The following is a 17,383-nucleotide window of genomic DNA, read 5'->3' as shown; positions in this document are numbered from 1 at the left end:
ACACCGCATTCACCGCTAATTCTCATACTTGCCAACCCTCCCGGGAGACTCTCAAATTTCAGTGCCCCTCCAAAAAATCGTCAAGTCCGCTTTTCACCCAGTCCAGCGAATGCTGGCCCAGTCACATAATATGTGCGGCTTCAGCACGCACACACACGTGAATGCAAAGCATAGTTGGCCAATAGCGATACAGGTTACACTGACGGTGCCTGTATAAATAACTTTAACACTGTTAGAAATATACGCCACACTGTGAATCCACACCAAACAAAAATGACATACACATTTCGGGAGAACATCCGCACCGTAACACAACATAAACACAACAAAACAAATACCCAGAATCCCATGCAGCCCTAACGTTTCCGGGCTGCAATATACACCCCCGCCCCCCCAACCCCGCCCACCTCAACCGGGGGGGGGGGTAGCGGGGGTGTATATTGCAGCCCGGAAGAGTTAGGCGCATATTTCTAACAGTGTTAAAGTTATTTATACGGGCACCGTCAGTGTAACCTGTATCGCTGTTGGCCAAGTATGCTTTGCATTGACGTGTGTGTGCGTGCTGAAGTCGCACATATTTTGTGATCAGCCTGGCACGTTGTTGGAATGGATGAAAAGCAGACGTGACGACAGCTCGTGGAGGACGATAAACGCAGTGCCTTTAAAGCACGCCCCCAAGACTGTGGTCCGGGTGGACGAGATATAATGACTGATGGACAACTTCGTTTGATAATGAAAGATGCCTCAGCTCAAAGCCTGAGCCCTGACATTAATGAACTAGCATCCAAGAAAAGATGGCAGGTATCTGGCTTGGGCACATCAGATTAGATCAGTGTGTTGCAAACTGAGCCGTTTAAAGTCCTGAATGGTTGTTTTATTCATTGTTATTTTATTTTTCTAATTTATTAGCCTGTGGAAAAAGTTAATGTTGATATTTACCTCAGAAGGCTGCAAATAGAAAAGAGGCATTGCATTTTTATTTAAATTGTATTTGATATGACATTGATATTTTTTAATTATTATTATTATTATTTGAAACTCGATTTTGCATGTCACTATAAAGTTATATAAGCCTTGCTTGTTCAATATTCAATGCAAAACTTGTTTGGGTCCCTATTAAAAAGTTAATTTGTTTAACCTTGGCCCGCGGTTGAAAATTTTGGCCCACTCTGTATTTGAGTTTGACACCCCTGGGTTATAGGAACAATGGTAAATGGGTTATACTTGTATAGCGCTTTTCTACCTTCAAGGTATTCAAAGGGCTTTGACACTATTTCCACATTCACCCATTCACACACACATTCACACACTGATGGCGGGAGCTGCCATGCAAGGCAATAACCACGACTCATCAGGAGCAAGGCTGAAGTGTCTTGCCCAAGGACACAACGGAGGTGACGAGGTTGGTAGAAGGTGGGGATCGAACCAGGAACCCTCAGGTTGCTGGCACGGCCACTCTCCCAACCGCGCCGATTCCTTTCAGTGTTTTATGCAACTGACTCTGACTTTGTCTTACCTCTCTATTTTTGGAGGTAAAACTCTGGAGCTTTTGAAGTGGTCTTGTCATCGTCGTCCGGACAGAAGGGCGACACGGCAGTGCGGCTGGATCAAAAGAGACGTCGGAGACGCTTTACTGAAACAAAAGTTGCTTTATTACCAGCGAGCGTCATTTACACAGGACTGCAGTTCCTGGGAGGAGGTCAGGTCAAATATGGAGGACTCCTCTCCCGGAGAAGCCAAACCATCCTTTTATATATTCCTTCTTTCACTGTCTGGGTGTGCTAAACAGCACCACCTGACCACGAAAGGAGATGTTGGTGTGCAAGTGTCTGGAAAACAACTGCTTTAAGTCATAACTTAAAGGTTGGCGTTTGAGCTAGACAGGTAGTCTCCTTTCAAGGATATGGTTGTCACTTTTGCATTCCCAAGTCCCAATTAGGGCCTCTTTTCCTACGCGAAGTGATCCAATTCACCTGCGAATATCAAACTAAGGGGCCTTATCTTCTCATGTGCTCAAACTGAAATACCACTGTTTACTCAAACCTGATGCTTTGCTTTCTCCCACATGAATATGAACATTCACCAAGTGTAGAACATGATATGAGTTCATTAATACACTTCATTTTACATACTCAGGAGTTTGCACTTAAAGGCCTACTGAAAGCCACTACTACCGACCACGCAGTCTGATAGTTTATATAACAATGATGAAATCTTAACATTGCAACACATGCTAATACGGCCGGGTTAACTTATAAAGTGACATTTTAAATTTCCCGGGAAACTTCCGGCTGAAAACGTCTAGGTATGATGACGTTTGCGCGTGACGTCAATGGTTGAAGCGGAAGTATTGGGACACCATTGTATCCCAATACAAACAGCTCTGTTTTTATCGCAAAATTCCACAGTATTCTGGACATCTGTGTTGGTGAATCTTTTGCAATTTGTTCAATTAACAATGGAGACTGCAAAGAAGAAAGCTGTAGGTGGGATCGGTGTATTAGCGGCTGGCTGCAGCAACACAACCAGGAGGACTTCGAGTTGGATAGCATACGCGCTACCGTGAGTACAGCTTTGGCTTCCAAGCATTTGATCGCTTGCCCGTACGTGCGTGGCGCTATGTGCATGTCACGTACGTAACTTTGGGGAAATATATGTTTCTTGCCGACTCTGATGGCGGCCGGGGTGTCGTCGAAAGCTACAACGACCACCGCCGCGCCGCTGTCCTCACCTTGACTTCCTCCGTCTCCGGGCCGCCGACCGCACCGATCATCGTGGTGAAGTCCTTCATCGCGCCGTCGATCGCTGGAACGCAGGTGAGCATGTATCGTGATGAGCAGATGAGAGCTGGCGTAGGTAGAGAGCTAATGTTTTAAGCATAGCTCTGTCGAGGTCCCGTAGCTAAGTTAGCTTCAATGGCGTCGTTCTACATCAACAGCACAGCGGTGGAGATAGTAAGCAGCACCAAGTTCCTGGGGGTGCAGATAACTGACAATATAACCTGGTCCCTACACACCGGAGCTCTTGTTAAAAGAGCTCAGCAGCGCATGCACTTTTTGCGTGGGATGAAAAGAGCACAGCTCCCTCCCCCCATTCTCAGCACATTCTACAGAGGCACTATAGAGAGTCTGCTGACCAACAGCATCTCTGTCTGGACTGGAGCCTGCAGTGCCTCAGACTGGAAGTCTCTCCAGAGAGTGGTGAGGACGGCGGAAAAGATCATCAGGACTCCTCTTCCTCCTATCCAGGAGATGGCAAAAAGCCGCTGCCTGACCAGGGCTCAGAAAATCTGCAAAGACTCCTCCCACCCCCACCAAGGACTGTTTTCACTGCTGGACTCTAGAAAGAGGTTCCGCAGCCTCCGAAGCAGAACCTCCAGGTTCTGTAACAGCTTCTTCCCTCAGGCCGTAAGACTCTTGAACGCATCATAATTAAATTATCCCCTCAACTCCTCCCAAAAATGGATTAACTCGCTGGAATAAAAAAGACAATACAACATACATCCATAAACGTGGACACATGTGAAAAAGTGCAATATATTTATCTGTACAGTAATCTATTTATGTATTTATATATATTTATTTTATTTATTTTATATATATATTAATATATAATTCACATATATGTATTTATTTATTTATATATGCACCTTATTGCTTTTTTATCCTGCACTACCATGAGCTTATGTAACAAAATGTTGTTCTTATCTGGGCTGTAAAGTTCAAATTTCAATGACAATAAAAAGGAAGTCTAAGTCTATATTGTGTGTCTGAAACTGTCTTGGTGTCTTGTCCAGGGTGTACCCCGCCTTCCGCCTGAATGCAGCTGAGATAGGCTCCAGCACCCCCTGCCACCCCAAAAGGAAAAAGCGGTAGAAAATGGATAAATGGATGGCTAATCAAATAAAATGTATTAAAAAAAATAATATATATATATATATATACATATATATATATATATATATATATATATATATATACTGTATATAGATACATATATAGATATTTGCATATGTATATATATATATATATATATATATATATATATATATATATATATATATATATATATATATATATATATATATATATATATATATATATATATATATATATATATATATATATATAAAACATGTAATATATAATGCCAAAGGAAATTTAAAAAGAAACATGAAAACCTCCCACAGTCTAAAATACATTATAAAAACGATTAGCATCAAAGACAAAAATAATATCATGTGTGTAATATTTATTTTGTTTCTTTTTTGTCTTTCCTTATGCTACTGTTGTTTCAATACATTGTTAAATATTTGAATATTTTTACGAAAATAAGTTGTATGTCTTTGTTTTGAAAATGTAAAATGGACAAGTTGACTTTTATTTTCAGAATAAGTAAATAGTAATAAAATAGTTGTACGGGGGGGGGGGTTAGAGCTGGTTACTTGTTTCTCTCGCGAGATCTGGAAAAGAGCTGGTTACTTGTTTCTCTCGCGAGATCTGACAAGACTGCGCGCGAACCAAACACGGCGAGAATAAAGCAAGATGGCGTCTGACGGTGAAGACGTTATTGCAGTCGTCACAGTTCAGTGTTCTTAGTCTGTGCGTCCATGTACACATATATGTCCTTTATTACACTCTATTAAATAGAGTAATAATAACTGTTTGTATATTAGTCTGAGTGCACTTTGATGCTTCTCCAGCTAGCTTAGCTTGCTGGTTAGCTTAGCTTGTTAGCTGCTAACAAAGAGAGGCGGAAGTGATGAAAACACATCGCTAAGCAGAGATCAAGTGTGAGTGTAAAGTGTTGTGATTGTGTGAAAATGTGCGAAAGAACCATAGCAGAGTACGAGGAGGAACTTTGTCCAACAAAAGAGGAGAAGGATCAAAAACATCAACTTGTGTTACACACAACAGGTTTGTTTACTTCTTACTCTCACATCTTTACTAACTTTATATTTATTATTAACACTATTCTTCAATAGATTGTCTATAGGAAGATGAATTGTCATGTGAGGATGATGCACTGATTGTTTTATGTTGTTCATAAAAACCAGACAATATTTATGAGAGGTTGATGTTCCTCTCAGTTTGTAACAATGTGTATCAACATGTTTACACAAAACTCACACAGTCACCGGGGGAATATTCCAGAGAGCAGGTTAAGTGCAAACTCCTCGAGAGTTTTACCTCCAAAAATAAGAGAGGTAAGACAAAGTCAGAGTCAGTTACCATGGTAACTGACGCTGTAAACCTAGCCTGCTAGCTGGCAGGTTTGACAAGTTATTTATGTGTGTAAAAGCTATACTGACCTGTTATTTCCTTCATATTGGTGCAGCCATTAACCTACTACACCACCTACTACACCACCTACTCAGTGGCCTAGTGGTTAGAGCAGGGGTCGGGAACCTTTTTGGCTGAGAGAGCCATGAAAGCCAAATATTTTAAAATGTATTTCCGTGAGAGCCATATAATATTTTTTAACACTGAATACAACTAATTGCGTGCATTTCTAAGTAAGACCAACATTTTTAGAATATAATAAGTCTCTTATTCTTTTTAATAACATTGTTATTCTGAAGCTAACTGTCAAGACTTGGTCTTTGGCGTGGTTTGCTCTCCCGTGGTGCAAAAGAATTGGACCATACGTGGCGTACAGGTGAGGACATGTTTAATATTTTAACTCAAACAAAAAGGTACAAACAAAAGGCGCTCACAGCGGAGGTAAAAAACTTGACTAGGAAAAAACAAAAGGCGCGCACAATGGCGGAGAACTATGAACATTAAACAAAAACTTACGTGACAAGGAACTGTGAACATGGCATGAATGTGTGATGTCGCCAGGACGAACAACAGAAACAGAAAAGCCTATATAGTGACATGATAAGTGAAAACAGGTGCGTGACTAACTGTGAACAGGTGCGTGACATGACTGTGAAAACGTGAGACAGGTGTGTGTGAGTCCAAACGTGGAACAGGTGAAACTAATGGTTGCTATGGTGACAAACAAAACCAGGAAGTGAAACAAGGAACTAAGGAAGTGTCCAAAAAACAAAACAGCACATGGCCAAACAAAAACATGAACACAGACATGACACTAACCAATAATAAATAAAATACTTCTTACCATTAATTCGACTTCTTGAACAGGTGCGATAGAAAACGGATGGATGGATTAAAATGTATGAGAATGGTTATAATTTGAACGTTATTTTTAACACTGTGATTACCAGCGGAATTATTAATTACTTATCGTGTTAAGCAATGTCAGCTAAGATTTATCTGAGAGCCAGATGCAGTCATCAAAAGAGCCACATCTGGCTCTAGAGTCATAGGTTCCCTACCCCTGGGTTAGAGTGTCCGCCCTGAGATCGGTAGGTTGTGAGTTCGAACCCCGACCGAGTCATACCAAAGACTATAAAAATGGGACTTATTACTTCCCTGCTTGGCACTCAGCATCAAGGGTTGGAATTGGGGGTTAAATCACCATAAAAATGATTACAGGGCGTGGCCACCGCTGCTGCTCACTGCTCCCCTCACCTTCTAGGGGGTGATCAAGGGTGATGGGTCAAATGCAGAGAACAATCTCGCCACACCTAGTGTGTGTGTGACAATCATTGGTACTTTAACTTTTTAATGTGGCAGTGATTGTGGAAAAAACAAAGCCTGATCTAAAGATGACATCTTGATCTCATACCATCTCAAACCAATTGGCCGTTCATTATTAAGTGAAATGTCTTAAAGTCGCTTAAATTTGTCTTTAACCAAGCAACACTATGTTTTATCCAGTTACTCGATTAATCAAAAACATTTCCAGTAGAACACTTGATTAAAAACATTTTCAATAGCCACAGCCCTATATTTCATGTATGATTTAATATTTAGCATGTAGGAGTTAAAATGTGTTTTGTTTGTGTCCTGTAGACATCCATCAGCTGATTGGACACCAAAAAGAATGTCTCCCTCATCTGCAGGGGGACAGTTTCACTTTAGAGGATCCGCAGCCCTCACATTTTAAAGAGGAAGAGGAGGAAGAGTGTGTTGTAGGGCAGGAGGAGGATGATGTCAGCAAGTTTCCACTGACTGTTGTCTCTGTGAAGACTGAAGAGCATGAAGACAAAGCACCTGAGTCCTCACAGCTTCATCACAGTCCAAGTAAGCACAACATCCACAGATCATCTAATACAATGTTTGTGACACATGTTCATCCGGGGGCCACATTTATGACTAAAGATGGAGATATACTTGCTTTTTAACACCACCATTTAAAAATGAATGCTCATCAATCATCAACAATGTAATTGCTGGGGTGTAACCATGTGACCTAGAGGCCGTCCTCCTTACCTCACGTGGTCAAATGAAGGCAAACATTCAATATGGCTACTGTTTATCTACCTTTAGCAGCACATATGTCAGCATATTTCAAAGGTTTAGTGGTGAAGATTAGAGATGTATACCAAGTACCATTTATTTTAGTACTGGTTCCTAATTATGTCGTCCATGAGGACCGTGAAGATTCTGGACTAACGACACAACTATTTGTATTTTTAATTCCAGCTGACTGACGTAACTATGACACATTGTCACATTGAGTTCAGCTGCCGATGCTACACATTAAAATCAGCTTTGAATAATGACAAATAAGGAAGCAACAACACACAAAAGTGTGATGTGTGTGTTATTGACAAGAAGATGACATAACTGCATTTCACCTTGCACTGCACACATAGTTGACTTCTTTAAGACTTCAAATAAACAGCTGCTTTTTTTTCTTTTTTCTTTTTTTTTTTCTTTATTTAACCAGGTAAAAATCCCATTGAGATCAAAGATTTATTTTCCAAGGGAGACCTGGCCAAGAGGGCAGCAGCAAGATTACATTAAAAACAGTAAACAACACATAAAACATGACATGTACAACATTAAAACTTGCTGACATAACACATGTACATACAGACAAGGTAGACTGCAATCCTTTCACAGAAGCTTTAAACTCATTCAATGTAACAAGGGTTTGAAGTTGAATATTGGATTGAAGGTTATTCCAAGCCTTCGCTGCTGAAAACCTAAATGCTTTCTTGCCCAGTTCAGTTCTTACTTTGGGGACGACAAATTGCAGAACATTCATTGAACGAAGATTGTGACTTCCTTGTTTCTTTGTAAAAATACAAGACAGATAAGATGGGGTGGTACCCAGAATGGTCTTGTAGATGAACACATACCAATGATTGAGGCATAGAGCACATAAAGATGTCCAGTTAACCATTGAGTATAACACACAATGGTGAGTAAGTTAACCTTTGAGTATAACACACAATGGTGAGTAAGTTAACCTTTGAGTATAACACACAATGGTGAGTAAGTTAACCATTGAGTATAACACACAATGGTGAGTAAGTTAACCATTGAGTATAACACAATGGTGAGTAAGTTAACCATTGAGTATAACACACAATGGTGAGTAAGTTAACCATTGAGTATAACACACAATGGTGAGTAAGTTGGTGATGAATCTCAGTGGCCCGTGGTACACACTATCCAGCTTGTGGAGACAACCAGCAGTAGCATTCATGTACAACACATCTCCATAGTCAATAACAGGTAAAAAGGTTGATTCCACTGTTTCACAGTAAAAGAAAACCAAAATTTGTTTTTATAATAAAATCCCAGTAAAAGTTTAAGTTTTTTTTTACAACATACTGAATGTGCTCCTAATAGGCCTACTGAAATGAGATGTTCTTATTTAAACGGGGATAGCAGATCCATTCTATGTGTCATACTTGATCATTTCGCAATATTGCCATATTTTTGCTTAAAAAATTTAGTAGAGAACATCGACGATAAAGTTCGCAACTTTTGGTCGCTGATAAAAAAAACCTTCCCTGTACCGGAAGTAGCGTGACGTCACAGGTTGAAGAGCTCCTCACATCGGCACGTTGTTTTCCATCATGGACGCCAGCAGCGTGAGCGATTCGGACCGAGAAAGCGACGATTACCCCATTAATTTGAGGGAGGATGAAAGATTCGTGGATGAGGAAAGTGAAAGTGAAGGATTAGAGGGCAGTGGAAGCGATTCAGATAGGGAAGATGCTGTGAGAGGCGGGTGGGAGCTGATATTCAGCTGGGAATGACTAAAACAGTAAATAAACACAAGACATATATATACTCTATTAGCCACAACACAACCAGGCTTATATTTAATATGCCACAAATTAATCCCGCATAACAAACACCTCCCCCCTCCCGTCCATATAACCCGCAATACAACTCAAACATCCGCACAACACACTCAATCCCACAGCCCAAAGTACCGTTCACTTCCGCAAAGTTCATACAGCACATATATTTCCCCAAAGTTACGTACGTGACATGCACATAGCGGCACGCACGTACGGGCAAGCGATCAAATGTTTGGAAGAAAGCTGCGTGCTCACGGTACCGCGTCTGCTATCCAACTCAAAGTCCTCCTGGTTGTGTTGCTGCAGCCGGCCGCTAATACACCGATCCCCCCTACAGCTTTCTTCTTTGCTGTCTTCATTGTTCATTAAACAAATTGCAAAAGATTCACCAACACAGATGTCCAGAATACTGTGGAATTTTGCGATGAAAACAGAGCTGTTTGTATTGGGAAACAATTGTGTCCCAATACTTCCGCTCAATCCGTGACATCACGCGCAAACGTCATCATACCGAGACGTTTTCAGCCGGATATTTCCCAGGAAATTTAAAATTGCACTTTATAAGTTAACCTGGCCGTATTGGCATGTGTTGCAATGTTAAGATTTCATCATTGATATATAAACTATCAGACTGCGTGGTCGGTAGTAGTGGCTTTCAGTAGGCCTTTAAAACTCAAGTGGTCATCAATTAAAAATCCTAAATATTTAAAAGCAGATACTAACACAATTTGTTGCCCATTTCTTGTTAAAATGTTGTCACACAGTGCTGATCTTACAGTTTTTGATGTGGTAAAGAACATACACTTTGTTTTCTCTGCATTTAAAAGCATTTGAAGATAGCAAAGTTGTTCTTGAGTTCAGAATATTCTGTCCAAGATTATTAATTATTAATTAATAATGGGCCCAACACAGAACCTTGAGGGACACCCTTTACCACTTGCAGTACGTCCGAAAAGGAACCTTCTATCTGAACAGCCTGAGTTGTACTTGTGAGGTCATTTGCAAACCATCCAACTGCTTGCTGAGAAAAACCAATAGCTGAAAGATGTTTGATTAAAATGACATGATCAACAGTATCAAATGCCTTTGAAAAGTCAATAAAGAGGGACAGACAGCACTGCTTCTTGTCAAGAGCTTCAGTGACATCATTTATAAACTTCATAGCAGCAGTAACAGTACTGTGATTTCTGCCAAAACCTGACTGAAATGGTGACAGAATAAAGTTGGTGTCCAAAAAGTCTTTTATCTGTTCACTGATAAGGGATTCAAGCACTTTTGCCAGAACAGAGAGTTTAGAGATCAGTCTGTAATTATTTAGATTACTAGGGTCACCTCCTTTTAATAGGGGGAATACAAGGGCAGATTTCCAATCCAAGGGGATTTCATTTGACATTAGAGTAAGGTTAAACATGTGAGTCAGTGGTCCAGCTATAATTTCAGCTGCCAACTTTAGGAAGAGCGGCTCCAACTTATCTGAGCCAGCTGGCTTTCTAGGTTTAAATTGTTTTAGAGCAGGGGTGCCCACACTTTTTGTGCAGGCGAGCTACTTTTCAATTGATCAAGTCGTGGGGATCTACCCCATTCATATATATATAATTTATATTTACTTATTTATGAAATATATGTTTTTGTTAACAAGTTAAAGGTGTTTAATGGTAATGCAAGCATGTTTAACACATATAGTTCATATTGTTAATACATTAAAGGTGTTTAATGATAATACAAGAATGTTTAATACATATAGTTAATATAGTTAACAAGTTAAAGGTGTTTAAAGATAATGCAAGCAAGTTTATCACATATAGTTAATATTGTTAACAAGTTAAAAGTGTTTAATGATAATACAAGCATGTTTAACACATATAGTTAATATTGTCAATAAGTTAAAGGTGTTTAAAGATAATACAAGCATGTTTAACACATATAGTTAATATTGTTAACAAGTTAAAGAGCCTTCTTAGTGATAGCAGTAGTGTTCTCTGACCAGAAGATGTTGTCAGAGATAAGGACACCAAGAGACCGGAAGGTGTGGACCCTCTCCACACACTCACCCTTTATCTAGAGGAGGGCTAGGTCAGTGCTATGCTTCCTGAAGTCGACGACGATCTCCTTAGATTTCTTGGTCTTAGAGCAAGGTGGTTCTCTGAGCACCAATCTGAAAACTTCCGGACTTCTTCTTTGTAGGCTGCCTCGTCCCCCTTTGAAATGAGTCCGACCACCGTAGTGTTGTCCGCAAACTTCACTATGAGAGGTTGTTGCTGTGGGTCGAACTGCAGTCGTAGGTTTTGAGGCAGTACAGAAGAGGGCTCAGCACACAGCCCTGTGAGGAGCCGGTATTCAACGTTCGGTTGGAAGACAGGTGGGGGCCGAGTCTCACAGTCTGGGGCTGGTTGGAGAGGAAGTCTTTAATCCAGGCACTAGTGAGGGGGGGCAAGAGTGTCCAGTTTTGTAATGAGGATGTCTGGTATTATTGTATTAAAGGCAGAACTGTAATCCACAAAGAATATCTGGACTTAACTCTGCTGTTGCTCCAGGTGGTGTAGAGCAAAGTGGAGAGTCACAGTGATTGCATCCTCAGTGGATCTGTTCGCCTGACATGCGAACTGGTAGGGGTCGAACTATTGGGGGAGATAGTCCTTAATGTGCTGTATAAGTAGCCTCTCGAAGCACTTCATGATTACAGGGGTGAGGGCCACCGGCGGTAATCATTCAGGGTGGTGACGGGAGGCTTATTCGGCACCGGGATTTTTATAGCTGATTTCAGGCAGGACGGGATGACTGCCTGGGCCAGGGAGAGATTGTAAATCCTGATAAAGGTGGAGGTGAGCTGGTGGGCGCACGCTCTGAGCACCCTGCCAGGAACTCTGTCTGGGCCAGCAGCTTTCCTGGGGTTCACTGCCAGGAGCACCCCTGTGACATCATGCTCCTGTACAGTCAGTGGGGATGGGGGCAGGGCTGGAACAGATGAGTGCTGCTGTGGTGTCTCCAAGCGAGCAAAGAAGCTATTTAGCTCCTCTGCTAGCGGTGCACTCAGGTCTGCTGTTGATACATCACAGCCTCTGAAGTTGGTGATGTGGTGTATGTCGCGCCACACCTCTCTTGAGTTGTTGCTGGACAGGTGGGACTCTATACTCATCCTGTGGTCCGCCTTAGCTTTTTTGATTCCTTTCTTCAGGCCAGCTCGAGCAGCCCTGTACAGAACTCTGTCACCTGACCTAAAAGCAGCGTCGCGGGCCCTGAGGAGTGAGCGGACTTGGCTGGTCATCCAGGGTTTCCGGTTAGGGAAAATCCGGATGATTTTATCGACAGTCACATTCCCAATGCATAACTTGATATAGTCCATTACAGTTCCTGTATTTGGCATTTTCAGGCCAGGTTGTAACTGTCTTTATGGTGGGTCTAACGCTGCGTCTGAGAGGGAAGTAGGCTGGAGAGAGGGAAAGATGGTCTGACTGGCCGAGATGGGGGAGGAGTGTGGTTCTGTATAGGTGCCAGATATGTGAAAACATGATCCAGAGTGTTCTCTTCCCTAGTAGAACACTTTACATGTTGGTAAAACTTTGGCAGTACAGTCTTTAAGTTGGCCTTATTAAAGCCCCTTGCAATAATGTGAACACCATCCGGGTGGACCCGGTGCTGTTCGTTTACGGTGTTCAGCAGGAGAGAGAGCGCTGTGTTCACGTTGGCGTCGGGTGGGATGTAAACAGCCGTGACTATCACTACAGTTAGCTCTCTCGGTATAAAATAAGAATGGCATCTTACAGACATGTGCTCGAGGTCTGGGGAACAGTGTTGGTCTTTAATTGTCCCGTTGTTACACCAGTTATCATGCACGTAAACACAGAGGCCCCCTCCTCTGCTCTTACCCGAGTTCACAGTCCTGTCCCAGCGGAGCAAAGTGTGGCCTGCTAGCTGCAGGCTAGCATCGGGGATCCTCGGGTGAAGCCACATTTCAGTGATGGCCAAAACACAGCAGTCACGAACATAGTGATTTCCAGCGAGTTGTAATTCCAGGTCATCCGTTTTATGCACCAAGGATCTGGCATTGCAGAGAAACAGGCTCGGTATAGGTGGCTTGTGTGGTTTTTCAGCCGTATGTTTGTCATTTTGTGTCCTGCAGACATCTGTGAAGAACAACTTCTGCCTGAAAAACAGGAGAGTAGCCTCAGAATGGTGAAGGAGGATCCACCAAAGAGGAAGACCAGACACCACGGACCCTCTGGCGTCTCCTTTTCCTCTTTGACACAGACCCTTCCCTGTAAAAAGGAAGAGGAACACTCACTGACCCCCCACATTAAAAAGGAAGAGGAGGAACACAGCATCAGTCAGGAGGGAGATCATCTTGAAGGACTGGTGGAGTTCCCAGTGACTGGTGTGCCTGTGAAGAGTGAAGATGATGAGGTCAAAGGTGAGAGTGAGGAGAAGAGAGAGGCGGAGCCTCCAAGCAGCAGCTCAACACAACACATGACAACAGAAGCTGATGGAGACCACTGTGGAGGATCACAAGCAGACAAGATGTTAGCTCCACTATCAGATAGTGAGGACACAACGTCACACTCTCCTGACACTGATGATGAACACTCTAAAGATGGTAAGACATGTCACACTGACAACACACACCTCACATGTTCTCACTGTGACAAAACCTTTAAAGATCATTGGCACCTGAAAAGACACATGAGAACACACACTGGAGAAAAACCTTTTCCCTGTTCAATCTGTGGTAAAGGTTTTGTACACAGTCACCATTTGAAAGCACACACGAGAATACACACTGGTGAAAAACCTTTTTCCTGTTCAATCTGTGGTAAAGGTTTTGTTCGAAGTAAATATTTGAAAGTGCACATCAGAACACACACTGGTGAAAAACCTTTTATCTGTTCAATCTGTGGTAAAGGTTTTTCAAAAAGTCATAATTTGAAAAGACACATGAGAACACACACTGGTGAAAAATCACATTCCTGTTCAATCTGTAGTAAATATTTTGTAGAAAGTCAACATTTGAAAGTACACATGAGAACACACACTGGTGAAAAACCTTTTTCCTGTTCAATCTGTGGTAAAGGTTTTACATTAAGTCAACATTTGAAAGTACACATGAGAATACACACTGGTGAAAAACCTTTTTCCTGTTCAATCTGTGGTAAAGGTTTTGTTCGAAGTAAATATTTGAAAGTGCACATCAGAACACACACTGGTGAAAAACCTTTTATCTGTTCAATCTGTGGTAAAGGTTTTTCAGAAAGTCATAATTTGAAAAGACACATGAGAGCACACACTGGTGAAAAATCACATTCCTGTTCAATCTGTAGTAAATATTTTGTAGAAAGTCAACATTTGAAAGTACACATGAGAACACACACTGGTGAAAAACCTTTTTCCTGTTCAACCTGTGGTAAAGGTTTTACATTAAGTCAACATTTGAAAAGACACACTAGAACACACACTGGTGAAAAATCACATTCCTGTTCAATCTGCAACAGAAGCTTTTGTGACCCATCAAACCTTGTAGCACACATGAGAACACACCCAGGAGAGCAAGTGTTGAGTTGCAGTGTGTGTGGTGAAAGATTCTCTCATAAGTACCAGTGTAAGAAACACAAGTGTGCTGGTGAGAACAGCAGCAGCAAATGAAACTGCAGGATTTCAAATCAACTGTCAAGACTTTAATGTTGACTTTCTAACAACATCAGCACATGTGTGACATTGTTGTTTGTGTAACAATCTTGTTAACATGCTTCTACATATATAGATTAGATAGTTAGAAAGATTGAAGTATTACATATTATTTTTATTTCTAATTGTTATAGATCCCATAGATTAGCATCTTTATATGATGTCCCACCTTCTACCAACCTAGTCATGTCCGTTGTGTCCTTGAGCAAGACACTTCACCCTTGCTCCTGATGGCTGCTGGTTAGCGCCTTGCATGGCAGCTCCCGCCATCAGTGTGTGAATGTGTGTGTGTGAATGGGTGAATGTGGAAATACTGTCAAAGCGCTTTGAGTACCTTGAAGGTAGAAAAGCGCTATACAAGTATAACCCATTTATCATTTATCATATGTACACTACCGTTCAAAAGTTTGGGGTCACATGTAAATGTCCTTATTTTTGAAGGAAAAGCACTGTACTTTTCAATGAAGATAACTTTAAACTAGCCTTAACTTGAAAGAAATACACTCTATACATTGCTAATGTGCTAAATGACTATTCTAGCTGCAAATGTCTGGTTTTTGGTGCAATATCTACATAGGTGTATAGAGGCCCATTTCCAGCAACTATCACTCCAGTGTTCTAATGGTACAATGTGTTTGCTCATTGGCTCAGAAGGCTAATTGATGATTAGAAAACCCTTGTGCAATCATGTTCACACATCTGAAAACACTTTAGCTCGTTACAGAAGCTACAAAACTGACCTTCCTTTGAGCAGATTGAGTTTCTGGAGCATCACATTTGTGGGGTCAATTAAACACTCAAAATGGCCAGAAAAAGAGAACTTTCATGTGAAACTCGACAGTCTATTCTTGTTCTTAGAAATGCAGGCTATTCCACAAAATTGTTTGGGTGACCCCAAACTTTTGAACGGTAGTGTACATATGTACTGGTTCACATGTGAAACATCTTCTGGACCACTTCAGGAAGCATATTATTATTTACTTTATACATCATTTCAACAGTTGTCTTTTATACAATTTTAAAATGTGTGACTTTATGAATTATTTGTTGGGTCTCTATAATCCATTTTATTAATGATCTTTATTACTCTCTTTTGTAATATGATGATTGTGTTGTGATTGTTTTATATGTATGTCCCCAGACCATTATGCAATATAAAAGTGAGAAAAAATGGCTGAATTGTTTGTGGAAGGATGGTTTTGTTTTTACAAACTTACATTTGTGGATAAAACAAAAAATCCCTATTGTTGTGTTTTAAACATGCTTTATGTTTTGTTTTGTTTTCTCTTTAAACATCCCCAAAACAATATACATTTCAGAAAACAAGTGTGGAGTGTCAGGCAAAAGCCAATATTGTACATCATCCCACAGAGATTTACTTTGCATACATTCATAAAATAAACTGTTTATTTTGTTTCCCTATCACAGAAGGAACAAGTGTTGTCTTCAATTGCAATACAACATCCTAAAAATTATTTTAAGTGGTCTATTTCGTCTTTTTTTTTTCTTAAATGAACTCCTTTGCTTTTGGAAGAATGGAAGCTTTTAAGTTATTTGTATTTTTTTGTTTGTTTGTTTTGTTTCAGAGAAAATACAGCGAAGAAGCAATAGTAAAGAATTGTCTAATATCAGAGTTTCAAATTTGTAATATTGTGTCCATCCACCAAAAGCCCAGAAAGTTTAGAAAATAGTTCTGAAAAACATTATATGCTGTATTTAGAATATTTTGAACGAAAGCTTTTATTTATTTTTTAAATATTTTTGTGTATTTGCAGGTCGTACTTAATGAAATCTTCAAATAGTAAAATACTTCTATCAGTCAATAAGTGCATCAGCGACCAAATGCCTTTTTCAAACCATTGCTGTACAAAGATGGATTGGTTTCTCATTTTAATATAACAACAATTCCATAGTGGAGTATTGTGTGTGATGAAGTTGTGTTTGTAAATTGGTTTCCAGTACAACACTTGCTGGTAGGGATGAGTACCGTTCACATTTCAACCGATGCGGCACAAATTCCGCTGCCTCGAAATCGATACCAGTCTTCAACGGTACCACTTTTTGGTACTTTTGTGTGTGTTAATAATATAAATTGTTTGTTATAATTAAATCTCAATTTTCATTGCAACATTTAAAAGTGAGCCTGTTTTGATAACTGTTGTCATTTTGTTACATCTTATTTTATTATCATATTATCATTTACAAGTGACTTTATTTACTGTTGAAAGTCCAATACGATGATGGCAGTAGTGTAATTTCATTGTGTTTTTTGTTGCCCCCAAAAAAGTGTGAATGTACACACCAGCTGTTTGATTGAAACGTGCATCTTAGTTATAATTTTAATATACTAATTTGGTGGGTGTTAACGTCATGAAAAATTGCTAATGCTAATCAGTAGCATGTCAAAAGCAAAGCCAATGTATATTAGCATCAAGCTAGTACAACTTGCGAAAAAGTAGAGCCTTACTTTACCTATGGTGAAACGTTTTTTGAGTCAATTTCTTTATTGGCCTTGACAATTGCAACATTTAC

The 17,383-nt window shown here is 40.4% G+C and overlaps 1 protein-coding gene across 7 annotated transcripts in view; it reads left to right on the top strand.

Annotated features, from left to right (window-relative positions):
* Nucleotides 1-17,383, top strand: part of LOC133639731 (gastrula zinc finger protein XlCGF57.1-like) — a 145,181-nt gene that overhangs the window by 24,971 nt on the left and 102,827 nt on the right. For 3 of the 7 annotated variants that reach the window (XM_062033314.1, XM_062033313.1, XM_062033315.1), the window contains exons 3-4: nt 6,924-7,154; nt 13,296-13,766. In XM_062033314.1, the coding sequence (XP_061889298.1) occupies nt 6,924-7,154; nt 13,296-13,766 (702 nt within the window). Of the gene's footprint in view, nt 1-4,522; nt 4,917-6,923; nt 7,155-13,295; nt 16,581-17,383 lie in introns of those variants that run through there. The other 4 variants (XM_062033301.1, XM_062033300.1, XM_062033305.1 and 1 more) reach the window with 4 other exon arrangements.

The sequence above is a fragment of the Entelurus aequoreus genome, linkage group LG22, assembly GCF_033978785.1.
Source record: "Entelurus aequoreus isolate RoL-2023_Sb linkage group LG22, RoL_Eaeq_v1.1, whole genome shotgun sequence".
NCBI lineage: Eukaryota > Metazoa > Chordata > Actinopteri > Syngnathiformes > Syngnathidae > Entelurus > Entelurus aequoreus.
This window is presented reverse-complemented; position numbering and strand designations above follow the sequence as displayed.